At 44.7% G+C, this 25,076-nt stretch overlaps 1 protein-coding gene across 1 annotated transcript in view; it reads left to right on the top strand.

The window, feature by feature from the left end:
* Positions 1 to 246: 246 nt before the first annotated feature.
* IRS1 (insulin receptor substrate 1) overlaps positions 247 to 25,076 on the top strand; it is a 64,292-nt gene continuing 39,462 nt past the window's right edge. The window contains exon 1 of the mRNA XM_003585773.6: positions 247 to 4,456. Within this exon, the coding sequence (XP_003585821.1) occupies positions 722 to 4,435 (3,714 nt within the window). The 5' untranslated portion in view covers positions 247 to 721 and the 3' untranslated portion in view covers positions 4,436 to 4,456. The remainder of the gene's footprint in view (positions 4,457 to 25,076) is intronic.

The raw sequence follows: 25,076 nt of genomic DNA, 5'->3' as shown, positions 1-25,076 counted from the left end.
GATCGGGGGCTGCAGAGGACGCGTCCGCGGGCTGCGGCAGCAACAGCAACAGCCGCAGCGCCGCGGTCTCCGCGATTGAGCTGGTATTTGGGCGGCTGGTGGCGGCGGGGACGGTCGGGAGGTGGGAGGAGGCGGAGGAAGAGGCGAAGGAGGAGGAGGAGGGAGAACCCCGTGCAACGTTGGGACTTGGCAGCTCGCCTCCCCCTGCCCAAGGATATTTAATTTGCCTCGGGAATCGCTACTTCCAGAGAGGAACTCCGGAGGGAAGGCGCGCGCGCGCGCCTGGAGGGGCCAGGCTAGGACCCCCCCCCCCCCCACCCCCCGCCCCGCCACACACACACCCCGCCCGCCCGCCCGGGCCGCCGCCTGCCAGCGCCGGACTCTGGCCCCGGCGGTGAGAGATGCATCTTAGCTTCTTCCCGACCGCGGCGGCTGAGAAGAGACTTGGCTCTCGGGGGATCCGGGCTGCACTCGCGCCGGACGCGTTGCCTCCCCCCCAGGGCATGAAACGCCAGTAAACTCGGGTCGGGGCTATCTCCTTGGCGCAGCTGCTGCGTCCTCCCTCGACCGCCCCTCCCCGGCGCAGAGGGCGGTGTGGATTTCGGAGTCGGGGTTTCTGCCTCCTCCAGCCCTGTTTGCATGTGCGGGGCCGCGGCTAGGAGCCTCCGCCCCCCACCCGGTTGTTTTTCGGCGCCTCCCTCTGCTCGGCGGCAGCGGCAGCATGGCGAGCCCTCCGGAGACTGACGGCTTCTCGGACGTGCGCAAGGTGGGCTACCTGCGCAAACCCAAGAGCATGCACAAACGATTCTTCGTGCTGCGGGCGGCCAGCGAGGCTGGGGGCCCGGCGCGCCTCGAGTACTACGAGAACGAGAAGAAGTGGCGGCACAAGTCGAGCGCCCCCAAACGCTCGATCCCCCTGGAGAGCTGCTTCAACATCAACAAGCGGGCGGACTCCAAGAACAAGCACCTGGTGGCCCTCTACACCCGGGACGAGCACTTTGCCATCGCGGCAGACAGCGAGGCCGAGCAGGACAGCTGGTACCAGGCCCTCCTGCAGCTGCACAACCGTGCCAAGGGCCACCACGACGGGGCCGCGGCGCCTGGGGCGGGAGGCGGCGGGGGCAGCTGCAGTGGCAGCTCCGGCCTCGGGGAGGCCGGTGAGGACTTGAGCTACGGGGACGTGCCCCCAGGACCCGCCTTCAAGGAGGTCTGGCAGGTGATCCTGAAACCCAAGGGCCTGGGTCAGACAAAGAACCTGATTGGCATCTACCGCCTCTGCCTGACCAGCAAGACCATCAGCTTCGTGAAGCTGAACTCGGAGGCTGCGGCCGTGGTGCTGCAGCTGATGAACATCAGGCGCTGCGGCCACTCAGAGAACTTCTTCTTCATCGAAGTGGGCCGTTCCGCAGTGACGGGCCCCGGGGAGTTCTGGATGCAGGTGGACGACTCCGTGGTGGCCCAGAACATGCACGAGACAATCCTGGAGGCCATGCGGGCCATGAGCGATGAGTTCCGCCCTAGAAGCAAGAGCCAGTCCTCCTCCAACTGCTCCAACCCCATCAGTGTGCCCCTGCGGAGGCACCACCTCAACAACCCTCCACCCAGCCAGGTGGGGCTGACCCGCCGCTCGCGCACCGAGAGCATCACAGCCACCTCCCCGGCCAGCTTGGTGGGCGGGAAGCAGGGCTCCTTCCGCGTGCGTGCCTCCAGTGATGGCGAAGGCACCATGTCTCGCCCCGCCTCAGTGGACGGCAGTCCTGTGAGTCCTAGCACCAACAGGACCCACGCCCACCGCCATCGAGGCAGCTCCCGGCTGCACCCGCCTCTCAACCACAGCCGCTCCATCCCCATGCCTTCTTCTCGCTGCTCGCCTTCCGCCACCAGCCCCGTCAGTCTGTCGTCCAGCAGCACGAGTGGCCATGGCTCCACCTCAGACTGCCTCTTCCCGCGGCGGTCTAGTGCTTCTGTGTCTGGTTCCCCCAGTGATGGCGGCTTCATCTCCTCCGATGAGTATGGCTCCAGTCCCTGCGATTTCCGAAGTTCCTTCCGCAGCGTCACCCCAGATTCCCTGGGCCACACCCCGCCCGCCCGGGGTGAGGAGGAGCTAAGCAACTACATCTGCATGGGAGGCAAAGGGGCCTCCACCCTCACTGCCCCCAATGGTCACTACATTTTGCCCCGGGGTGGCAATGGTCACCGCTACGTGCCAGCCGCCGGCTTGGGCACGAGCCCAGCCCTGCCAGGAGAAGAAGCAGCCGGTGCGGCAGATCTGGATAATCGGTTCCGAAAACGGACTCACTCTGCGGGCACTTCGCCTACCATTTCCCACCAGAAAACCCCGTCTCAGTCCTCTGTGGCTTCCATTGAGGAATATACCGAAATGATGCCCGCTTACCCACCAGGAGGTGGCAGTGGAGGCCGAGTACCCAGCTACCGGCACTCCGCCTTCGTGCCCACCCACTCCTACCCAGAGGAGGGTCTGGAAATGCACCCCTTGGAGCGGCGTGGGGGCCACCACCGCCCAGACACCTCCAGCCTTCACACTGATGATGGCTACATGCCCATGTCCCCAGGGGTGGCCCCAGTGCCCGGCAGCCGGAAAGGCAGTGGGGACTACATGCCCATGAGCCCCAAGAGCGTGTCTGCCCCGCAGCAGATCATCAACCCCATCAGACGCCATCCCCAGAGAGTGGACCCCAACGGCTACATGATGATGTCCCCAAGCGGCAGCTGCTCTCCTGACATTGGAGGTGGGCCCAGCAGCGGTGGCAGCAGCAGCGGTGCCGCCCCTTCTGGGAGCAGCTATGGCAAGCTTTGGACAAACGGGGTAGGGGGCCACCACTCTCACGCCCTGCCACACCCCAAACTTCCGGTGGAGAGCGGTAGTGGCAAACTCTTGTCTTGTACAGGTGACTACATGAACATGTCGCCCGTCGGGGACTCCAACACCAGCAGCCCCTCCGACTGCTATTATGGCCCCGAGGACCCCCAGCACAAGCCCGTCCTCTCCTACTACTCATTGCCAAGGTCCTTTAAGCACACCCAGCGTCCTGGGGAGCTGGAGGAGCCCCGGCACCACCAGCACCTCCGCCTTTCCTCAAGTTCCGGTCGACTCCTCTACACTGCGGCCGCAGAAGATTCCTCTTCGTCCACCAGCAGCGACAGCCTGGGCGGGGGATACTGTGGGGCTCGGCCGGAGCCCGGCCTCCCGCATCTCCATCATCAGGTCCTGCAGGCCCATCTGCCTCGAAAGGTGGACACAGCTGCCCAGACCAACAACCGCCTGGCTCGGCCCACGAGGCTGTCTCTGGGGGATCCCAAGGCCAGCACCTTACCTCGGGCCCGAGAGCAGCAGCCACCGCCCCCCTTGCTGCTCCCTCCGGAGCCCAAGAGCCCAGGGGAGTATGTGAATATTGAATTTGGGAGCGATCAGCCAGGCTACTTATCGGGCCCGGTGGCGTCCCACAGCTCGCCTTCCATCAGGTGTCCGTCCCAGCTCCAGCCAGCTCCCAGAGAGGAGGATACGGGCGCAGAAGAGTATATGAACATGGACCTGGGGCCGGGCCGGAGGGCCACCTGGCAGAAGAGCGTGGGGGTCCAGCCCGGCAGGGTGGGCCCGGCGCCCCCTGGAGCTGCTAGCGTGTGCAGGCCGACTAGGGCAGTGCCCAGCAGCTGCGGCGACTACATGACCATGCAGATGGGTGGTCCCCGGCAGAGCTACGTGGACACCTCACCTGTCGCGCCCATCAGCTACGCCGACATGCGGACGGGCGTCGTTGTGGAGGATGCCAGCTTGCCCAGGGCCACCGCGGCCGCTCCCTCCTCATCTTCGACAGCCTCTGTTTCCTCCACTGCGCCTCCTCCGGGAACAGGGGAGCTGGCGGCCCGCTCGGCCCTCCTGGGGGGCCCGAGCGCCTTCACGCGGGTGAACCTCAGTCCCAACCGCAACCAGAGTGCCAAAGTGATCCGTGCCGACCCTCAAGGGTGCAGGAGGCGGCACAGCTCCGAGACCTTCTCCTCTACGCCCAGTGCCACCCGGGTGGGCAACACGATGCCCTTCGGAGCTGGGGCTGCCGTCGGGGGCAGCGGTGGCGGCAGCAGCAGCAGCGCCGAGGATGTCAAACGCCACAGCTCTGCTTCCTTCGAGAACGTGTGGCTGAGGCCTGGGGAGCTCGGGGGAGCCCCCAAGGAGCTGGCCCAAGTGTGCGGGGCCGCTGGGGGTTTGGAGAATGGTCTTAACTACATAGACCTGGATTTGGTCAAGGACTTCAAACAGCGCCCTCAAGAGTGCCCACCTCAACCGCAGCCTCCTCCACTCCCGGCCCCTCATCAGCCTCTGGCCAGTAGTCAGAGCGGCCCCACCAGCCGCTCCAGCGAGGATCTAAGCGCCTATGCCAGCATCACTTTCCAGAAGCAGCCAGAGGACCTCCAGTAGCTCAACTGGACATCACAGCAGGTGCGTTTCATGGTGACAAAGTCAGAAGACAAAACTGCTTTTAACCTGGTGCTCGAATTCTGTGCCCCAGGGCCCTTCTCTCTCCTCCCTCTGCTTCTGTAGGGAGTGCACTCCTGGGAGGGAGAGGTCTGGGCACAGGAGGGGACATGTGCCTGATGGTTAGATAAATCTATAGGAGCAGCCACTCCAGAGGGCTTTTCCTCTTGAGTTTCCCAAGTGAAGTACTTTAGTATTTCCAAGACATATATCCTGTTAATACCAGTTCTGAGGTTTGTAAAGTTCGTTTGTAAGAACCTTGATCTCCTTATGGAAGTTTTCTTTTGACTATATACTGTGGTCAGTCTCTAGAAGGGACAGTTCTACAAAAATATTTGTTAATCCAGGGGCTAAGCCCTTCATTTAAAGGTAATTTCTCAGAGCTCTTGAGGTTGATCTTATCAAGTTGCCCTGTGCACTTTAGTTCTGTGATTTCACAATACCAAGGCAACATAACTAGTAGTGGGAAACATCAATTTTTATTCCTGTTGCCCTAAAAAGATTCAGAAGTACGAGCTTGCTTTAGGCTTACAGATTTAGAGAAATAGCTGTCTGTCTATGACTCTCTTTAAAAAGTAATTATTGGTGACATTTTGTTTCTGAATGAAGATTTATGAAATATTACCCACACACGGACCCATCACCTCACAGGCATGGCTGCTTTTACACAGTGAAGTCTGCATGCATCTGGGACCCATTATTGAGTTAAGAGTTATGAAAATTCAGCCCACTGTGTCAGCCTTACAGTTGTCTGTTCTTGCAAAGGCCTGTACAGAGACCCCCACATAGATCATATGGGGGCTACTGTACATCTTCTGTAAAATTACTTAACATTTTTACTTTGAAAAGAAATATTAAGTCAGGGAGATGGAAGAGTTTGGTTTTCATCTGCATTGAATGTAAGAGCTAAACCTTGTCCTCTTCCTTTGTAGGATACTTACTGTTTACCTTTTAAATTCTAGAGTGGATACCTCACTAAATGTTGAAAGTTGGCTTCGGGTCTTCTATGGCTAAGGCTGTACTGAAAATGAAAAACATTTCTAATAGGAAATTAGCCTACTCTTCATTCTGTTGAGCCTTTTTTCTGGTGGTCATAATTGTGGGAAGAGGAGAGGAGTATAGTTTGCAAATAATGTGATGAGTTGGCAATGTAGATGTTTCCAGCATTTGGAAACACTTTATTCTGACAAACATTATCTTGTGATAACCTTTTTATATATGTTTCATCTAATGTGCTTTTACATTATTCTTCTTAATATGTGCCCATCCATAAGGAATTCATGTGTATATTGGGTTCATATTCCTATTGATTCTAATATTTGACCCATATCATTTGCTGTTTTCTGGAACAAGGTACAGGTATAGAAACATTCAAACTAAGATTTTAGGGGATATATATTATGCAAAACATTTGATTAGTATTTAGATTTACATTCATGATTCCTTCTCTAGAAGAGAGATTTAGTTGTGTGCATCAACAGTAAAAATTTTGGTTGTTTCAAATGATGTTTTGGGACATGTGGATCCCTCTAACACTTTAACTGTTTGTGTTGCAAAGTTTCTCATTTATAAAGAATGGGAATTTGAAGGGGGAAAAAAAATCCAAGCAGAACCAAGATTTTGGTTTTAAAGAGGAAAGAAGAGGCTAAGAAACAATAAGTTTTCCTCACCTGTTTTCTTAATTTGATCAGGGTTTTTTTGTTTTTGTTTTTGAAAGTAGAATAAATAATATTTTGCTTTGAAGGAAGTTGACCAAATAAAGTTTTCATTTTTCAAAACGGCTTTAAAATAAAATCCTCCTTTTATGGAGGATACATTAAAAACAAACCAACGCAAACAAAACAATCTTCTATTCTTAACTTTCTGAGGGAAAAATGTAGTATTCTGGAACAACCATATAATCATTCCTTAATAATTTTGGAGCAGCAATAGACCAGCAATGGACAGCACCATGCCAGAAAAATTCTACAATGTGTATTTGTAAGATGTAAATGGAGAGAGGTGAGGGTATGTGTGTGTGTGTGTGTGTTTTAAGTGAGGCACCAAATGCTACTTGGCACATTTACATCTTGAATTCTGCTTGTTTGCCTTTGCCCTGTTGCCTTTAAATTTGTAATTTAATAGGTAATTATCATATGAAACAAAAAGAAATCAAGCCTGTCTGTGGCAAACCCCTTTGCCTGGGAAGGAGTATGTTACTTTGTGAAAACATTGTTTTCCTAACTTCTCAGCAATTGCTATCTTTGCCTGTCTTTCCTATTTCTCAGGTAAAACCTAAAACAGGAAAAGGAATGAGGGACTTGGAGATGTGTGTGTGCTCTTTCCCTTAACTCCTCATTTTAAACGTCTCTGCTTGTTGAATGTTTTTCACCGTCTGTTACAGGAAAATGTTTCTGAGGCATTTAGCGCAGGTGCCCAGGAGTGTTGGTTGCCCTTGATTCACCTTCTGTCTGATCACCTTTTCTGTTTATCTTCTCCTCTCTCGTCCATCGGTGTCTCCTCTGGGTTCTAACCTGCTGGATTTTTTTTTTTTTCTTGGTACCCTCCTTTCCCATCCCCCTTGTTTTCCCACCTCTTATTTCATGTTCCTGCCATTGTCTTTTTTTTCTCTCTCTCTTTCTCTTTGGCTCCATTTCAGAATTTCGCAGTACTTGTGGCCTACTCTCCCCAGAGTTAATGGAGAGCCCCAAAAGCAGGGCAGAAAGGGCACAACAGCCAGCTATCTTCAACCAGCGTTTACCTCAAGTTTGTTTTGTTTGGAAACTGCAGCTGGGCAGGTAGAGCAGGCTTTGGCAAAGACATAGGCTCTTGCCATTTATTTTAGGTTCCTTTTTTTTTTTTTTGGTCGTTTTGTTCTGTCCCCTTGGGAAAAAAGTCCATTTTTCTTCCTTCCACTGCATTTCCTAATTGTGATTTCCAGGACTCCTACCTCCAAGTCTGCCTCTCATCTCTCCTTCCCCATTCCTCCCTCCTGTCACCTCGCTGTGTGGCCTTTTTGTCTGGCACTTTCTCATATCCACGGTCACCTCTGCTTCTTACATGCCTCTCTATTTATTTGGCGCTTGGCTCCCTCTCCCTCCTGCAAGTCCCTTTTGGCCCGGGGTTGGAGGGCTTAGTATCGAGGCGGAGGCTACCCTCAGACTCCCACCCGGTCCGTTGCCGGTTGCCGGAGGGCGCGGGGGGCGGCTGGGCCCCTTTCTGCGAACCGCGCGTGGTGGGCGGCGGCGGCGGCGGCGGCGGCGGCGGCGGCGGCGGCGGCGGCGGCGGCGGCGGCGGCGGCGACGACCGCCGCCGAGCCCTTGGCCCCAGCAGAGCGCGGCAGAGACTGGCCCCGAGTGGGCGGGGCAGCCGGGCGCTGATTGGCCCCCGCCAGAGCCAATCAGCGCGAGCGCAGGTCGTGCTGCAGCAGCGGTGGGGTGGGGCCTCGGGTGAAGGGGGTCGATTGGGGGGCCTTGGTCCGGGGTCCGGCGTGGGCGGCGGGCCAGGCATCCGGGTTGTAGCCTACCTCGCTCCCGCCACCCCTTCCCTCTGGTGCCGGGAAAACGGAGCCAAACACACGCCCCCTCCACCCCCTTCCCGGAGGATGTTGTGCAGCCGGCCCTATTAGTGTGCATCCAGACCAGAATCCTAAGAATGAGAAAGTCCAACCAGCCCACTGACAGAGCCGGAAACACACACTTCCTCTTATATTTAATTGAGAAATATCCAGGCCGTGACCATGTGACGTGCCCCATTTTGTTTCCCTCCTCTCTTTACTACGGTTTACTACTACGCCACGTTCCTGTTCCTTCACCTTCCCAGAAAACTACAGCAAGTGGCTTAGGATTGATTGGGTTGGCTCAGGAGTTTTACGTTTACTTCTCTCACTATTGGGAGGGAGGAGAGAAAAACAAAACAAAACATTGGAGTAGAAAATACAAGTGCTGTGGCAGGCACCGTGTGGGGATCATTCGGAAAACACGTTTGGCTTGCATTTGCCTTGGAGTTAACACTTAACTGAGTGCTTGCAATTTGCAAAGCACGAAGCTAGGTAAGATCAACAAAAACTAACCATCCTAGGCCCTCGGGAGTTCCCAGTGAAATGAAAACATCTGATATATCTTTGCCAGTCGTGAGAATCTAGAGATTCATTATAAGAGCTTGGGTAGGGTTCCTTACTGAGTTTGGAGGTAATTCGGATTGCTTCTAAAAAACCGATCCCCCCCCCCCCACCCCCCATCAGTGACAGCTCTAGTGACAGCTCATCAGACAGGCTGGACGAACTGATTTTGAAAGCTTGCTAAATTTGTGTTGTGCTCCCTCAACATAGCCAAACTTCTCTGCGCTGTATAACCAGATGAGATTGGAAATTTGTTCAAATTTGTCTTTTCTACAGTAAAGAGGGAAAATAACAAAGACAAATTCTGTGAAAGTATTTTTTCTCCATGCCTCTCAAATAAGTATTTCTCAGCAGCCAGCAATCACTGTTGTAGTCGCTGAATCATAAGCCCCAAAGGCAGCATTTTTCCTTAGGTGTCGATTGAAACATCGCAGGTGAAAATGTAAGGAAGTAACTCTATGCCCCCTGAGTAATTCTGTCCCCCAATACTGTGTCTGAGCAGGTGGGAGCAAGCTTCTCTGTTCCAAAAAACTTTGAGATTTTCATAATTTCTACCACTGTTTGGGTAGCTTTTTATTTTAAGAATAAATCCATAAAAATTTCACATATTGTAGTCATTTATCTGATTGCCCCCTGCTGCTGCTGCTGCTGCTAAGTCACTTCAGTCGTGTCCGACTCTGTGCGACCCCATAGAAGGGAGCCCACCAGGCTCCCCCGTCCCTGGGATTCTCCACCCAAGAACACTGGAGTGGGTTGCCATTTCCTTCTTCAATGCATAAAAGTGAAAAGTGAAATTGAAGTCGCTCAGTTGTCTCCGACTCTTAGTGACCCCATGGACTGCAGCCTACCAGGCTCCACCGTCCATGGGATTTTCGAGGCAAGAGTACTGGAGTGGGGTGCCATTGCCTTCTCCAGATTGCCCCCTGACCCGCCCCCAAATAAACAGTATCTCTAAGTTGTCTTAGAGTAAGAGACTTGGAATTCAAAAGGGCATACTACCCTCCTGTCTCCCTATTCTTTTTAGTTGTTGTTGTTTATCAAAATTTCTGGAAAATAATTTAACGCCATCTTGAATGATACAATGGAAAGAACAGTTTCTGGGAACCAGAGATCTTGGGTTGTAACACAGTCTGTGTCCTTTGCTAAGCCGAGTGACCTTGAGAAAGTCGCTTAATTTCTCTGGACCTATTTCCTTTTCAGTAACTTGAGAATTTAGTTCTAAATTATTCTAACTTCTTTTGCAGCTCTAAACATAGTGATATTTTGTAGAAAATGACAGATATTCTTTAATGGGTCAGTTGTAATGAGGGTTCTTTCTGGAGAAGCTGTTGTTGCGGTTGTAATAAAGTGCTTTAGAATGTTCTGTCCCGTTCTACCTTCTGAATCACTCTTTTGATTTGATTCAGGACTGATTTCAACCTTTCTTATTTGGATGGAACATTTTCAGGTTTTAACAGACCTTAAGACAAACCTTCCTGACTATACCAGTCTAAATTTTTAGAACCTTCTCTAAACTCAGTTTGGCTCCTCTCCCTCCTCCCCTTTTAAAAATAAAATTTATGTAAGGATGTAAGTTGGAGAAGACTCTTGAGAGTTCCTTGGATGGCAAGGAGATCAAACCAGTCAGTCCTAAAGGAAATCAGTCCTGAATATTCATTGGAAGGACTGATTCTGAAGCTCCAATACTTTGGCCACCTGATGTGGATAACTGACTCATTTGAAAAGACCCTGATGTTGGGAAAGATTGAAGGCAGGAGGAGAAGGGGATGACAGAGGATGAGATGATTGGATGGCATCACTGACTTGATGGACATGAGTTTGAGCAAGCTCCAGGAGTTGGTGGTGGATAGGGAAGGGAAGCCTGGTGTGCTGCAGTCCATGAGGTCACAAAGAGTCGGACATGACTGAACTGACTGAAGGATCTAAGTTACCTGCTGATTCCTTCACTTTAAGGTCAGCTGTTAGAAGCACCCCTCCCCACCTGACAATATGCTGTTGTTTAGTCACTAAGTCCTGTCCCACTTTTTTTTTTGCGACCCCATAGACTGTAGCCTCTGGTGGCTCGGTTGGTCAAGAATCCGCCTGCAATAAGGAGATCCAGGTTCAATCCGTGGGTGGGGAAGAGTCCCTGGAGAAAGAAATGGTAACCCACTCCAGTATTCTTGCCTCGGAAATCCCATGGACAGAGGAGCCTGCTGGGCTACGGTCCATGGGGTCACAGAGTTGGACATGGTTTAGGGACTGACTACACCACCACCAAGACTGTAACCCACCAGGTTCCTCTGTCCTTGGGATTTTCCAGGCTAGAATACTGGAGTGGGTTGCCATTTCCTTCTTCAAGGGATCTTCATGACCTAGGCATCGAACCCTTATCTCCTGCTTCGTAGGAAGATTCCTTATTGACAGTTTAGGTCAGGCTTTAACCAATCCATGTCCATGACGTTATTCTATTGGAATAGAGCTGGTGGTCTCTTTATGGATAATGTTTCTCAGTTGTTCCATCAGAATCCTTCAATGAGGTAGCCACTTGAATGAATGGAGAGTAAATCAGAGAGGCTGATTGGGAACTCTAGGAAGTCATGCACAATTTTTTGTTTAGTTTTATTTTTCTCTGTTAGGTGTGTGAAAAATCTCAAAGCTTCTCTTGCTGGCGGAAGTTAGCACTGTCCAGTTTTTGTGCTTCAGATTTTTGATTGGTCGTCTGAGCTGTTCAGTGCTTTGCTGACCCAGTGTAACCCTCCCTGACCAGTTGCCAATGCTTTCAGAAGGTTCTAGCCTTTGGGCACTTCCATGTGGATTTCATAAATCATTAGAATAGTCTATTGACTCTTTCATTCAAAACTTCATTGACCTATGCTTTTCCAGTTCTCCTCCTATAATCAGATATGTTTCTTAGCTGTATTGTATATAAATGATTCCTTTTATTTTGGTGGGTTGGTAGTTTTAGAATAATGGAATGCTTCACCATTTTGTTTTGCTTTGTTTTAAAGAAAACCATTTCCTCAATTATTTCCTTATGTTACAGACTTACTGGAAATTGTATTAAGGGAAAATTGCTTCTGGTGGATTAACTTGAAGTCAGTTTCACACTAAATATTCTATAACTTTTTTTATGCTAGTACTTTTCTTGTATTTAAAATTATAGATACTGTACCACATTTATAATTATGTAATTGACATTATTTCATTACCATGAAAGTCTATAGCTATGTGGCAAACTTGAAAAGTTCTCTTAAAAATGTTGAAATAAGCTCAGAAGTTGTAATCACTTTGAACTTGAACAGAATTACATTTTGATGAATTTGTGGGGGAGAAAGTGTTCTTCCCATCCTACTCCTCCGCCATCTTAGCTCCTCCCCCAAACAGAATTACATTTTAATATTAGTATGGTATCATAGTATACTCATTTCAAACTATGGTGAAATATGGCAAAAAATAAGTTGTAAAGCTTTTTAAAATGATGGACTAGTGTATTATCTTTTTTTTTTTATTCTTATCTTCCATTATGAAAATGGTAGTATTTCTCCCATTCTTAATTTAAAGGAATAGGGGGAGAATAGAGCAGATAAGTATAAGGTACTATCATCTATGGGAAGAGGAACATTTTCCATCTTAATAGTCTTGCTGCAGGCTCTACTGTAGTCTGTTTGTTAAAACAAATTTGTTTGGCTAAATGTTATTTGTGCTTCTTCAATGAGTCAGTGGTCTTTGCATAACACAGCTTTTAAAAATGCTGCTTTTCTTTTTTAGCCCCCTTTCTGCATTTTTGTTAATGATGGCCATGGAATTGAATATGGGTCTAAGTATAATTTTAATTGTATTTATCTTCAATCAGAGAGGAGACTTTTGTGATTTTATTACCCTAGTTTGAATATTTTATTGAGTAAACTGAGTTGCATTCATGGTCTTTGCCATTCCTTGATTTTGTTGTTTTTGTTTTCCATTCTATGTCACCCTGTCCAGCATCACCCTGGCTCTGTTAGAGCCAAATTCATATGCATCTGATAATAATTGGTCAGGCTGAAGAAGATGTCTGTATAGCCCAAGTTGTAGTAAGGGAAAGACTGTAGTAAGGAAAAGACTATACCCTCCCCTCTTTTTTTCTGTTGACCAAAAAATTCTTAAGTGTGAGTTCTCTGATTGTCCTTGACATATTTAGGTCATGTAACTGAGCAGTATTAGTTCATCTTGAGAAATTGATAGTTGTATTATGTTTGTTGAAATGATCAAAGAGGCATTCTTTTTGTTGTTTTCCTTCAAATATATCTAGTGTGGCAAACAAATTAAATTTTGCACAGAGTCATGATTCATACTTTCATGAAGATTATGATATAAATGAGACTGGCAACATTTAAAAAAAAGACATTTGCTAAGAATAGAGCAATTGAAGGTCTCTGAAATATTCAGTAATTACTTTGTTATTTTGTTACTGTTTAGCCATTAAATCCTGTCCAACTCTTTTGTGACCCCATGTACTGTAGCCCACCAGGCTCTTCTGTCCATGGGATTTCCCAGGCAAGAATACTGGAGTGGGTTGCCATTTCCTTCTCCAGGGGATCTTCCCAATTACTATGTATTTAACTATTATGCAGTATTCTCCAATAAAATAATCTCCATTTTTTTTTTAAATTATTGAATGGGCTCTATGGAATGTGAGGAATAATCATACTTATCCTTGAGTCTAAGGGATTGTGGAAATAATCAGAAAAACTTTCCAGATCTATAGAGGCCACCCACCTCCCTTCCTCAATGTCAGTGATCTTCTTTGGCCAGACAAACCCTAAACTACAATTTCCTGTTGGTTTCCCTCCCCTTTTGCCTCAATAAGTACCATTGAGCACCTGTTGTATTCCAGATGGCACTTGTTTTGCTAAGAGGGTGGGGATGGAGACAAGGAAATGGGGATGAAAATGGGAATAAAGAGAGTTTATCCAAGAACTACCAAATTTCTTCTGGCAGAACTTGGTGGGGGTGGGGGTGGGTGCTGGGGAAAGGTAGAAATCAAGATTTAGAAGGTGTGTGTGCACGCACTTAGTCGCTTAGTTGCTCAGTCATGTCGGACTCTTTGCGAACCCATGGACTGTAAGCCCGCCAGACTCTTCTGTCCATGGGGTTCTCCAGGCAAGAATACTGAAGTGGGTTGCCATGCCCTTCTCCAGGGGATCTTCCCAACCCAGGGACTGAACCCAGGTCTCCCGCATTGCAGGCGGATTCTCTACCATCTGAGCCACCAGGAAATATTAAGAAGCCACCAGGGAATATTCAGAAGGTGTAATTTATGAACATTAGCATTTTCTCCTACACTTCAGGTGTCCATCTACCTTTAAGTTTTGTACTTTTCTTAATCATTCTAACCTCAGCTTCCTGCCTCACCATAACACTAGTATATTGAAAGAGTTTATAAAGCTGTTGTAATTCTCCTTTGGAAAAATGGTTCATTTTTGCCTCTTTTGATAGCAAACATAACATTTGCAAGAAACATGAAAAAGTTATCTTTAGTCTAAGTGGAGTAGCCAGGAGAGGGGTCCAGGTGTTACATGAGCAGAAGTTTAGTGAGTACTTGTCATGGGTTGGTCAGTGTTAGGAAACATGGGGTGAGGATGAGAACTGTAAAAAAAAATAATAATAAAGTGAAATCTCTTTTTTTGGTCTTAGAAGCTCTATATTCAAGGACATTTCCTCCCTGCCTTTGGGTGGGTGGCTTTTATTTTTAGTAGTGAAAACGTCTAGCCCTCTGATCTCTGGTTCCTGAGCCTGCTTCTGGCGGGAAGTATAATCTCTTTTGAGATTTGCCATTTCTCTTTTCTCTCTCTTTCTTTGTTTTGATGGTGTGCAGTCATACTTGTTTTTAAGCTTGTAGTAGTTTCTTCTAGAAATATTTAAAAAAGCATTTTTTAAAAAAAGTCCACCAAGTTTTATGATAGTTTGCTGTATCCAAGCTTTTTTTTTCCCTTTACTGTTTTGGTACAGGCAATGCATATAACATGCTCTAAGTTTCAAGTGGTTTACACATTTTTTAGAGGTATAGAGTCACCATTAAGACTTCCTTCCACTCCTGTACCCCAGTTTGTCTTCTCAGAGGTCACCACCAACACTGTTTTATTGTTTATCTTTCTAGAGATGAGCTGCTCATAAATCTTGAAACTTAGTTATATAAAGTTGGTTACATGCCCAACAACTCAGTCTTCCATGGAAGAACAGGCTCAGACCTCACATTTCTGTAGGAAAGGAACACAGCAGACAAGATACCTCTTCGAGTAGATTCAATGCTTTGTTCCTGTTAAAGGGAAAAAGAAAAGTACTCTATTTTCCATGCCTCTTTTGAATCATCAAGTTAAAATAAGCACATAACCCAGGAAGAAGAAAAGCATTGGTTAAAAAATGGTCTCTTTTTCTAACTTTGAAGCATTTCTCCTAATTGATAGAGAAGGGGAAGGTATCTAGATTTTCACGTACTATCATTTTATAGCTTTCTTTACTTCCCCAGTTCACTTTCATAGTAGTACTCGAGCATTCAACACCCAGCCCTTAACCTCTTTAAGACTGAATGAATAACTAGTTCTTAATATAGTGTAGTAGGATTAAGTATAAAGGTTAAGGATCTTTCTGAAGAGTTTCTGGACACCGAAGTCTCATAGTTCTGAGAGTTCGAAAGAATTAATGCCTCTTGCTGGATAAGTGAAAGCTAGAAGTTCACCTCTGAGAAAAACAAAAAACGTGACTACTGGGGTTTCTCATACCAGGCTGTTGTCTATATTTTTAATGCCATTGGTGGTTGGTAAAAATATTCATGGTGTTTTCCTAGACTGGAGAATTTTCCTTTCTAATAGTCCTCAGATGGCTCAGATAGGACTGGAAATGAAATGTCCTGGAAAGGCATCCAGAGCCCAGGGGGGCTTTAGACATTTTGAACAATCCTTTCTCTACCTCTTCACCTAAACTGCCCTCTCCCCACGGACCCCTGAAGCTGAAACAGATGAGAACTGAAACTTGAGTGGGGAGAGCTGGGAAGCCATGACCGAAATAGTGTCAAAGACTTTTAAATGGCTTAAAAGAGGTTTTCCCACTTGAGTATGAGTCCAGATCTGGGAACAAGAGTTGCTAATTATCGGAAAACAAACCCAAAGGGTTGGTAACATCACACTCAAAGCCGAGGCAGAGTTGTAATTCTTTGCCCCAGATCATGTACCAGTCAGCATTTGCTTTTTTCTTTTACCAGAATCCCCATGCCGTAAATGCTCCCAGGGTTACAGAACAAAACAAAATGGGGCCCCTGTAGGAAGTATGTCATGGCAGGGGAAGGGGAGGGACATCCTGAAAATGTTTCGAGGGCCTGGCTGAGCGGGATATCTATAACCTACTTTAGGCAACTCCCACCTAACCCCCAAATCCTCCCTTGATTGCTGTTTCCCCCCCTGCCCCATTCCAGTGTATGCTTTAAACCACAGCTAAACAATAACTTCCTTTCAAACCTGATCCCATTCCTCAGGTTAAGGAATATAAATATTGCATTTTTTAAAAAAGAGTAGGTAATGACTTAATTTCTGAAAATACTTTACTTCCACTAGTAGGGCACCCTAGATGTGTGTGTAGGCGGGGAGGTGGGTAGGTGGGGAGGTGAAGCGGAGGGTTATGGAGAGGAAACTACAGTCTGATAAAAAGGGTTCTATTCCTAAAACTGGGTCTTTAAAAATATCTTGCGGGCTTGGTCCCTCACAAGTCCCTGCAAGGGATGACCTTCAGAAAGTGTGCAGGCTTGTGTTTCTTGGGCCTTTGAACTGGGTGAGGAATGTGTCTCAGGACGGAAAAATGAATGGCTGGTACTTTTAGCCTCCAGCTTGAAACTCGCTGGAGGAATGTCATTGTGCCTTCAGAGCCTGCTTCCCACCCCACTGGGCTCTTGCAAAGTGTCTTTGCAGCATCAAGTACTCAACAAAACCCCATGCCACCCAATTTGATCTAATTCACTAGCTACTTTTTGGTGGATTTTAAATGAATGTCTCTTCTCTAAGAATAGAACACCATTCCATGGTTACTCATGAGATAAAGACATTTCAGGCTTTTTCTTTTTTTGGCTTGCAGAATATTATTTAAAAAAATAGTGGCAGGAGGTATTTAGAGACATAAATGAAAAGTTCTTAGCTCTGATGAGTTCAGAATGGATTTTCACCATCTATAAAATTGCATTTGCAGTGTAAAATCAATTCATTTAATTGATCAAAGAAAATATCTAGAGCCTTTGGTTTCCTGGGTTCCAGTGTACCTAGCATGCTGTCTCTTTCCTTTCTTTCAGAAAGTTTACCCCTTCCTGAGAGATGCTGGAAACCCCTTTCCTGGCTTGAATCACTGGTTTCATGCTCCTCTTTCCTCCTAGAAATTGTAAGCTATTTGAGAGTAGTCTCACTTAATTATTTCATGACTCCAGTATTAGTGGAGGTGCTCACAAAATGCTTGCCAAATTAAAAATTTGTTTATCAACAGTTAAGGAGAGAGTTGTTGAATCCAGGGAGAGGATAGCTTTAGAAAAATCCTAAATGAAGACAACACTGCGGATCTGTTTTGAGGCCCTCAAACCCTTTCATTTGCCAAATATTTTTAAAGTCAAATTCAGATTTAACAAGATATTTAAAAAATCATCAAACAGAATTATAGGAATCTTTGCAGTCTGATATGACCGGATGTGAAAACTGGGGGAAAATTAATTACAGCTGCATCATTGCTGTGTCTGAAATCCTTGCATACTTCCTCTGCTCCCCCAAACCATTCTTTGAAAGATTGACAGAAATTTTGCTTTGTTTTGACAAAATTTATTTCTCTGCTTCCAACAGTAGTTCATCAACTTTTGTTGTACTAATAGAGTTCTTCTGATGTTAATTGTAGCCTACTGATCTAGGTCAAAGCGTAGCGTTTTTACTGAGGTTTGAAGATATCAAAAGCAATGCAAAAAGTATTTGAAAAATAATTATTGTATCATAGTTACCTCTGTTTTTTCAAAAAGAGGCCAGTTATTAAGTATGTGATTCATAGAGGACCCTTCTAATTTGTCCCCATGCTCATCCTTTTTTTTTCCTCTTGAGTAGATTGTTGCTAATTCGCCTTTCTACTAAAATATGAATAAGGTCTGGGGAAAGGAATTAAATTTAAACGAGTCCATTTTGCCAGTGTGGTACTTGTTATTACTCTGCTAAAAAGTTACCTTGGTCTGAGCAGTTGACCCTCATTGCCAAGATATGAGACTTTCCTCTTGCATTCTGTTTCTGCGCTTGGTTGAAGCTGGAGTAGTTTGATGACCAAAGGATTAGACTATGTGTTCTAAACTAGCTTATCACCTATTATAGTAATTTTTTTCAACATTGCTTGAAGTTTTAAGTATTACGCTAACAATTAGCATCCAAGCAATTTTATATATAGCAAAAATTTTTTGTTTTTAATATAAAACCCCACAAGCCCCCAAGATCTATAACATAAATATGTTCTGTTTTATTTTAAATAGGACTTCAATTTTCTTGGTCCTACATAGTCACGTTGGCATTTATGCTACTTTCTAAAATGTGAAAGTATTTTCAATGGGCATGTGTCTGGTATTGAATTAGGCTATTTTTCTCTCTGCCAGGGTGGTTGACAAGGTTTACATGCTTAGTGCAATGCCTCTGGCATTTGGTCGACACTATTTGTTGTAGATACTGAATGAATGAATGTGGGGCCATATGTTTTTAAACCACAGTATGGGAAAGGTGCCAACACCTCATTTATCTATAGAACAGATTCATATTCTATTCAGGAGGACAGAGAGTTAGAGTTTTTCTTAGCTACATTACCACTGTCTGACACTTGGTAAGTACTTCTTAAACATTTCCATTCATTCCAAAATTAAGCTGTTGTAATTACTGAACCTGGAAATTTGAAGAAATCATAACCCGACTTGAAGATAGCTGTGGGGAAGTGCTGAAGACTCAAACGTTCTGGTTAATTAATGCAACAAGGAGTTTGTGAGTTTCTCCTGAGTGCCAAGCATATCCCTGAGTTCTTGAATTACACCTGTAAAGAAAACAGGTGAAAATTTAGGCTCTCATAGAGCTTTTTTTTTTTTGAGGACCCGTTGAAAGAAAGGCTAGAAAGGATCGGCTTCCTTGGGGGACAAATAAGGCCCACTGAGAGAAGGAACAAAAACTGCCAGCCCTTTTCATGGACTTGAAGGGTTCACATTGATTTATTCCTGTACTTTTACTCATCACATCCTTTTGCCTGGATCTAAGTATGTTTTTTATACTCCTTGTGGCTTTTCACTTGTGATCAGGGTTACCTTGTGACTCACAAATGAAACAAAGTCACATTTTTCTGACCTCATGGGACAGGATATGAAACAGAAGGAAGTAAAGACTTGAAATTGGTGTGTGTCTGCTTGGGAGAGGTTGCCTTATGTGAAAGGCAATATCTGGAACATGTAACACTCAGGGAAGGGTGTGAGGGGTAAGTAAGGTCTCCAGGAGGCCCCAGAAAAGACTGGGACTGTGTGTGGCCACCACCGTGTGTTGGGCCACGTGTGTATGTTGATGCCGTGAACCACAGCTTATGTCGTGGTACTGGATGGTAGTAGTTTTCACTGTTTAAGAGGTTTCTTTTGAAGACTATTATGCAAAACTGGTTATGGCTCATACCAATTCTTTTCTGAAGTTTTGTTTGAAAATTCTGATGGAAAATTATTTAATATGTTTACTTTTCTCTGCATCTATTCTTTGTATAAAATGTTTGGGAGGAAAGACCAGTATCTTGAAACTACTTTTTAAAAAAATGCTTTTATTTTTATATTACTGTGTAATTTACTAATAAGGATATTCGGTATGTTCCTGGTATATCCATACATCACAAGAGTAAATTCCACAATTTTGAGGTGACTTTTTTAGTGGTTACCAGTTTTTATGGTGAGGAAATGTGAGATTATTTCCCTCACTCTGATTTTAGCAGTGATAACAAGGAACAAGGCCCCTGTCCTTTTTATTTTTAAATTGAAGATATAAATTATATTTTTATCAGAATATTTAAATTTATATATATATATAAACTTCTGTAAGGTACAGTAAGGTTCTAAAAAAACATTGAAAAAATAAAACAATGCATTTAAGTGTGCAGAATATAAAACAGGAAATCATAACAACATTGCTGTTGTTATTATTCAGTTTACTAAAAGAGGAAATGAGGCTGGAAATAAATTTAAACAGAAATTCTTAGAAGACAATAGCCATAAACATGAACTGTTTCATCAGTGAGTAGACAATGTTCATTAAACTGAATATGACTTTCTGGGTTTCAAATATATATTTATTTGCTGACATTTAATTGCAGTCAGTTTCCTCTGAAAGCAATTTTGCATCATCCTACTTTTCTGTAAAAAAGAAGAAGTCATCAAATACAATTAACCGTTTGCTGCTGCTGCTGCTAAGTTGCTTCAGTCGTGTCCGACTCTGTGCGACCCCATAGACAGCAGTCCACCAGGCTCCTCTGTCCATGGGATTCTCCAGGTAAGAACGCTGGAGTGGGTTGCCATTTCCACCTCCAATGCATGAAAGTGAAAAGACAAAGTGAAGTCGCTCAGTCGTGTCTGACTCTTTAGCAACCCCATGGACTGCAGCCTACCAGGCTCCTCCGTCCATGGGATTTTCCAGGCAAGAGTACTGGAGTGGGGTGCCATTGCCTTCTCCAAATTTACCATTTAGGGTTCTTTAAAGTGGCCAGGAAATTTAAAGGTGTTTGAAAACCATTTAGAGAGCAGAACACATGAATATTTTTAAAATCACCTAACCTTGTTTTCAGAGAAGGCAATGAGTGACTTCACTTTCACTTTCACTTTTCACTTTTAGGCATTGGAGAAGGAAATGGCAACCCACTCCAGTGTTCTTGCCTGGAGAATCCCAGGGACGGGGAAGCCTGGTGGGCTGCCGCCTATGGGGTCGCACAGAGTCGGACACGACTGAAGTGACTTAGCAGTAGCAGCAGTAACCTTGTTTTATTGCTCATTTTTAACCCAGTAGGAATGTTTTAAAACATTTCTCTACTTTCTATTGCTATAAGATGCTCCACGATTATCTTATTTCCTGCCCCTGTCCTAATATCATCCATTCCTCTAGGGAACTCTGATTCCTTTTACTAGAGAATTGTGTTAGAAACCAAGATCTTGGCACTAGATTTGTTTGTTGCTACTGGAATGTTATTTCTTTTTTGCTCTCTCAGCTGTCAGAGCAAGGAAATGTATGTGTGTGTATTAACCTAGATATATATAATACTATATATATGTTTATAAATTATATATACTATATATAATTATATAGTATATATTATTATAGTATATATAATTATACTATATATATTTATACTATATAATTATACTAAAATTATATATTATAGTATATATAAAATATACTATATTATATATACTATATATAATTATATATAGTATATATGATATATAATAGATAGACTCTCTCTCTCTCTCTCTCTCTCTCTCTCTCTCTCTCTCTCTATATATATATATATATATATATATATGTTTGCTCCGTTGTGTTTGACTCTTTGTGGCCCCATGGACTGTAGCCTGCCAGGCTCCTCTGTCCATGGAATTTTCCAGGCAGGAATGTTGGAGTGGGCTGCCTTTCCCTATTCCAGGGTATCTTCCTGACCCGGGGATTGAACCTGCATCTCCTGCATTGCAGGTGGACTCTTTACCACTAGCGTCATCTGAGAAGCTCATGTGTGTGTATATATACATTCACATATACATGTACATACACATATACACATATACATACACACACGGACAGAGTCGGCTGGCAGACTACAGTCCAAAGGGTTGCAAAGAGTCAGACATGATTGAGCAACTAAACACGCACACATATCTATAAAAATTTCTGCATGTAACCATCTGTAAGTAACTTAAGCTAATCATGGGTTCATGCTAATGTCTGAACTCTGATCACTGGATCATTATTGGTCAGATTATTGGTGGATTATTCTAGCTTCTGCCCTTTGCTTAACCTTATGTCCCACCCCAACAGGGAGAAACTCGGCTGTCACCATCCTTCATCCATGTACTTACTGGTTCAGTTTCACTGCATATGTGTATGTAGCAGTGTCAGATTGTCAACACATGCCCTATAGGAAACGACTTTATCAACTAGAGTGCAGTTTCTTTTGCCTTTAGTTTTGTAGATTTTTGCCACATTTCCAGAGTTACTTAGGTCAGCACCTCATATCTCCACCTGCCTCAGGGAGATTGCCTCATGCATTTGTGATATATCTAGATGCTTCCATCACATTCTGTATTCCACCTGTAATCAATGACCTCTTGAATTAAAAAAAAATTTTTTTTGCATACACTTAAGGTTTATTCTTTTTGATATAAAGTTCTAGGTTTTGACAAATGCTTGTGGTCTTGTGTTTACAATTACAGTATCATGCAGAATAGTTTCACTCTCCTGAAGATTATCTGTGCTTCCCTATTTAAACCTCTTCCTAATACCCAGCATCTGGGGGTAAACCACTGATCTGTTTAATATCTCTGTGGTTTTGCCTTTTCCAAAATGTTATATAATTGGAATCACACAGTACATACATTTATTTATCAGACTGTCTGTTGTTGCTTAGTGGTATGTTTGTTAAGATTCATTCATGTCCTTTTTTGTGGCTTGATAGTTCATTTCTTTATGTTGCTGAATAATATTCCATTATATGGATGTACCATAGTTTGTTTATCTAGTCCACTGACCTCTTATGGGATATTTTCTTACATGTGTTTGAAGACCTTTGTGAAGTCAGCTTTTAGTTTTTTCCTTTATATTAAACATTATTAGATTTTAGTTGGCATTCTGGTTTCTCAAACCTTTAGTCAATTTTGTGGTTCTTCCCCAAATCTACACAATATCCTGCATCTTTTTCCTGCCCAGAATTGGTCAGTATTCTGGAGTAGAGTGTTTCAGACCAACCCAGCATACAGTTGGAGATTTGCTTCCTAATTTCTCCAGTTCTTTCCATTTTAATTGGCTCTTTGTCAGTGTTTCTTTGTTCAATAACAGCAGACCATTATAGATTTTTTCCCCTAAACTTTAAGCTTTTTATTTTGTATTGGGGTATAGCCAATTAACTAAACCCTGAACTGAACTGATAGCCAATAAACAATGTAGTAGATTCAGGTGAACAGCAAAGGATTCAGCCATATAAATATACATGTATCCATTATCCCCAAACTCCATCCCATCCAGGCTGGCATATAACACTGAACAGAGTTCCATGTGCTATACAGTAGATTCTTGTTGGTTATCCATTTTAAATATAGCAGTGTGTACAGGGCCTTCCCAGAGTTCCTAACTATCCCATCCCCTTGGCAACCATAAGTTCATTTTCTGAGTCTCTTTCTGTTTTGTAAGTAAGTTCATTTGTATCATTTCTTTTTAGGTTCCACATACAAGGGATGTCGTATGATATTCCTCCTATGTCTGACTTACTTTACTTGGTATGATACTCTCTAGGTCTGTCTTTGTTGCCGCAAATGGCATTATTTCATTTTTTCAATGGCTGAGAATTTATTTTGTTGTATATATGTACCACATTTTCTTTATCCATTCTTCTGTCGATGGACATTTGCTTCCATTGGACTGCAAGGAGATCCAACCAGTCCATTCTGAAGGAGATGAGCCCTGGGATTTCTTTGGAAGGAATGATGCTAAAGCTGAAACTCCAGTACTTTGGCCACCTCATGTGAAGAGTTGACTCATTGGAAAAGACTCTGATGCTGGGAGGGATTGGGGGCAGGAGGAGAAGGGGACGACAGAGGATGAGATGGCTGGATGGCATCACTGACTGAATGGACGTGAATCTGAGTGAACTCTGGGAGTTGGTGATGGACAGGGAGGCCTGGCGTGCTGTGATTCATGGGGTTGCAGAGAGTCGGACACGACTGAGCGACTGAACTGAACTGAACTGATTGGCTATTATAAATAGTGCTGCAATGAACACTGGGGCACATGTATCCTTTTGGGTCATGTTTTTCTCCAGATATATGCCCAGAAGTGGGATTTCAAGGTGATGGTAGCTCTATTTTTAGTTTTTTAAGGAACCTCCATATTCTTCTCCATAGTGGCTATACCAAGTTACGCTACTACCATCACTGTAAAAGGGTTCCCTTTTCTCCACACCCTTTTCAGCATTTGTTGTTTGTGGATTTTTTGATGATAGCCGTTCTGACCAGTGTGAAGGAGGACATACAGATGGCCAATGGGCACATGAAAAGATGTTCAAAATCGCTAGTTATTAGAGAAATGCAAATCAGAACATTATAGATTTTTGTATCACCTTGGAGCCACTGTGATCACCAGCTCCTTCTCAAGCTCTCTTCCTCCAAGGACCTAGCTACTTGGATTTTTTAAAACAGTTTTATGAATCCTTTCGCTAGTAATCTTTTAAGGAATATTTTATGATATTGCCTTACTATAGATATTTTGGTGGCGCTAGTGGTAAAGAACCCACTTGCCAATGCAGGAGACCTAAGAGACGTGGATTCGATCGCTATATCGGGAAGATCCGCTGGAGAAGTGCATGGCAACCCACTTGAGTTATTCTTGCCTGGAGAATCCAATGGACAGAGGAGCCTGGTAGGGGAGGCTATAGTTAGGGTTGCAAAGAGTCTGACACAACTGAAGCAACTTAGCATAGATATTTTAAAAACACATTGTTTTTCTTACCATAATTCTTTCCCAGGTCTCAAAGAATCAAGTTAATAATCCAGATCATGTGAGCGTGATCATCATCGATTCTGCAATAGGAATCTGGAACTGGCCAGGCACCGCTGCCTGGTCTGGATGCAGTGTGTGGTTCACACAAGACGTGGTTCACACCAGACATGGATTTCACAAGACGGCCACAAAATTCATTCCTGTCTGGACCTGTAGTCTGGGGACAGGGCTTTCCTTCCTGGATTGCAGAATTGTTCCTAGACTCATAAAGGGGCCACTCTGTGGGAATCTGTGCTTATCATTTGGGCTTAAAAAAAAGGCAGTTACTTAACAAATGTCTAAAAGGGGCTTGAAGAGCATATTGAAGAGTTTTTCAACACTCAACAAAAATTTTTGAGCATTTACTGTGTTCAAGGTGAAATCAATCTTAAGGCTACTCTTGTAGACTGACTTCCATTGAGAACAGTCAAACCCCTTTGTACCCGCCTGGGGCGAGCGAGTGTGCTGTAGGGCAGGTAATCATAGCACAGAGTGATAAGAGGGCCATAAAGGCATAGATATTTTGCTCAAATACAAAGACACAAAAGACAAGTGATACAGTCCCAGGCCGTTTATGTTATGTGGCATAGTTAAGGGGGAAACATTGATTTTTTTTTTTTTTCCTCTCTCTCTCTCTTTCTGAAATGGTCTCAACTTGTTGTGTAATTCTGGCAATAGAATTCCTGACATACTAGATCATAAAGATTATAGCTAGGCGTCTTTT

The sequence above is a fragment of the Bos taurus genome, chromosome 2 (assembly GCF_002263795.3).
Source record: "Bos taurus isolate L1 Dominette 01449 registration number 42190680 breed Hereford chromosome 2, ARS-UCD2.0, whole genome shotgun sequence".
In the NCBI taxonomy this organism is placed as follows: Eukaryota; Metazoa; Chordata; class Mammalia; order Artiodactyla; family Bovidae; genus Bos; species Bos taurus.
The sequence above is the reverse complement of the archived record's forward strand: the minus strand, read 5'-3'. Positions and strand labels throughout refer to the sequence as shown.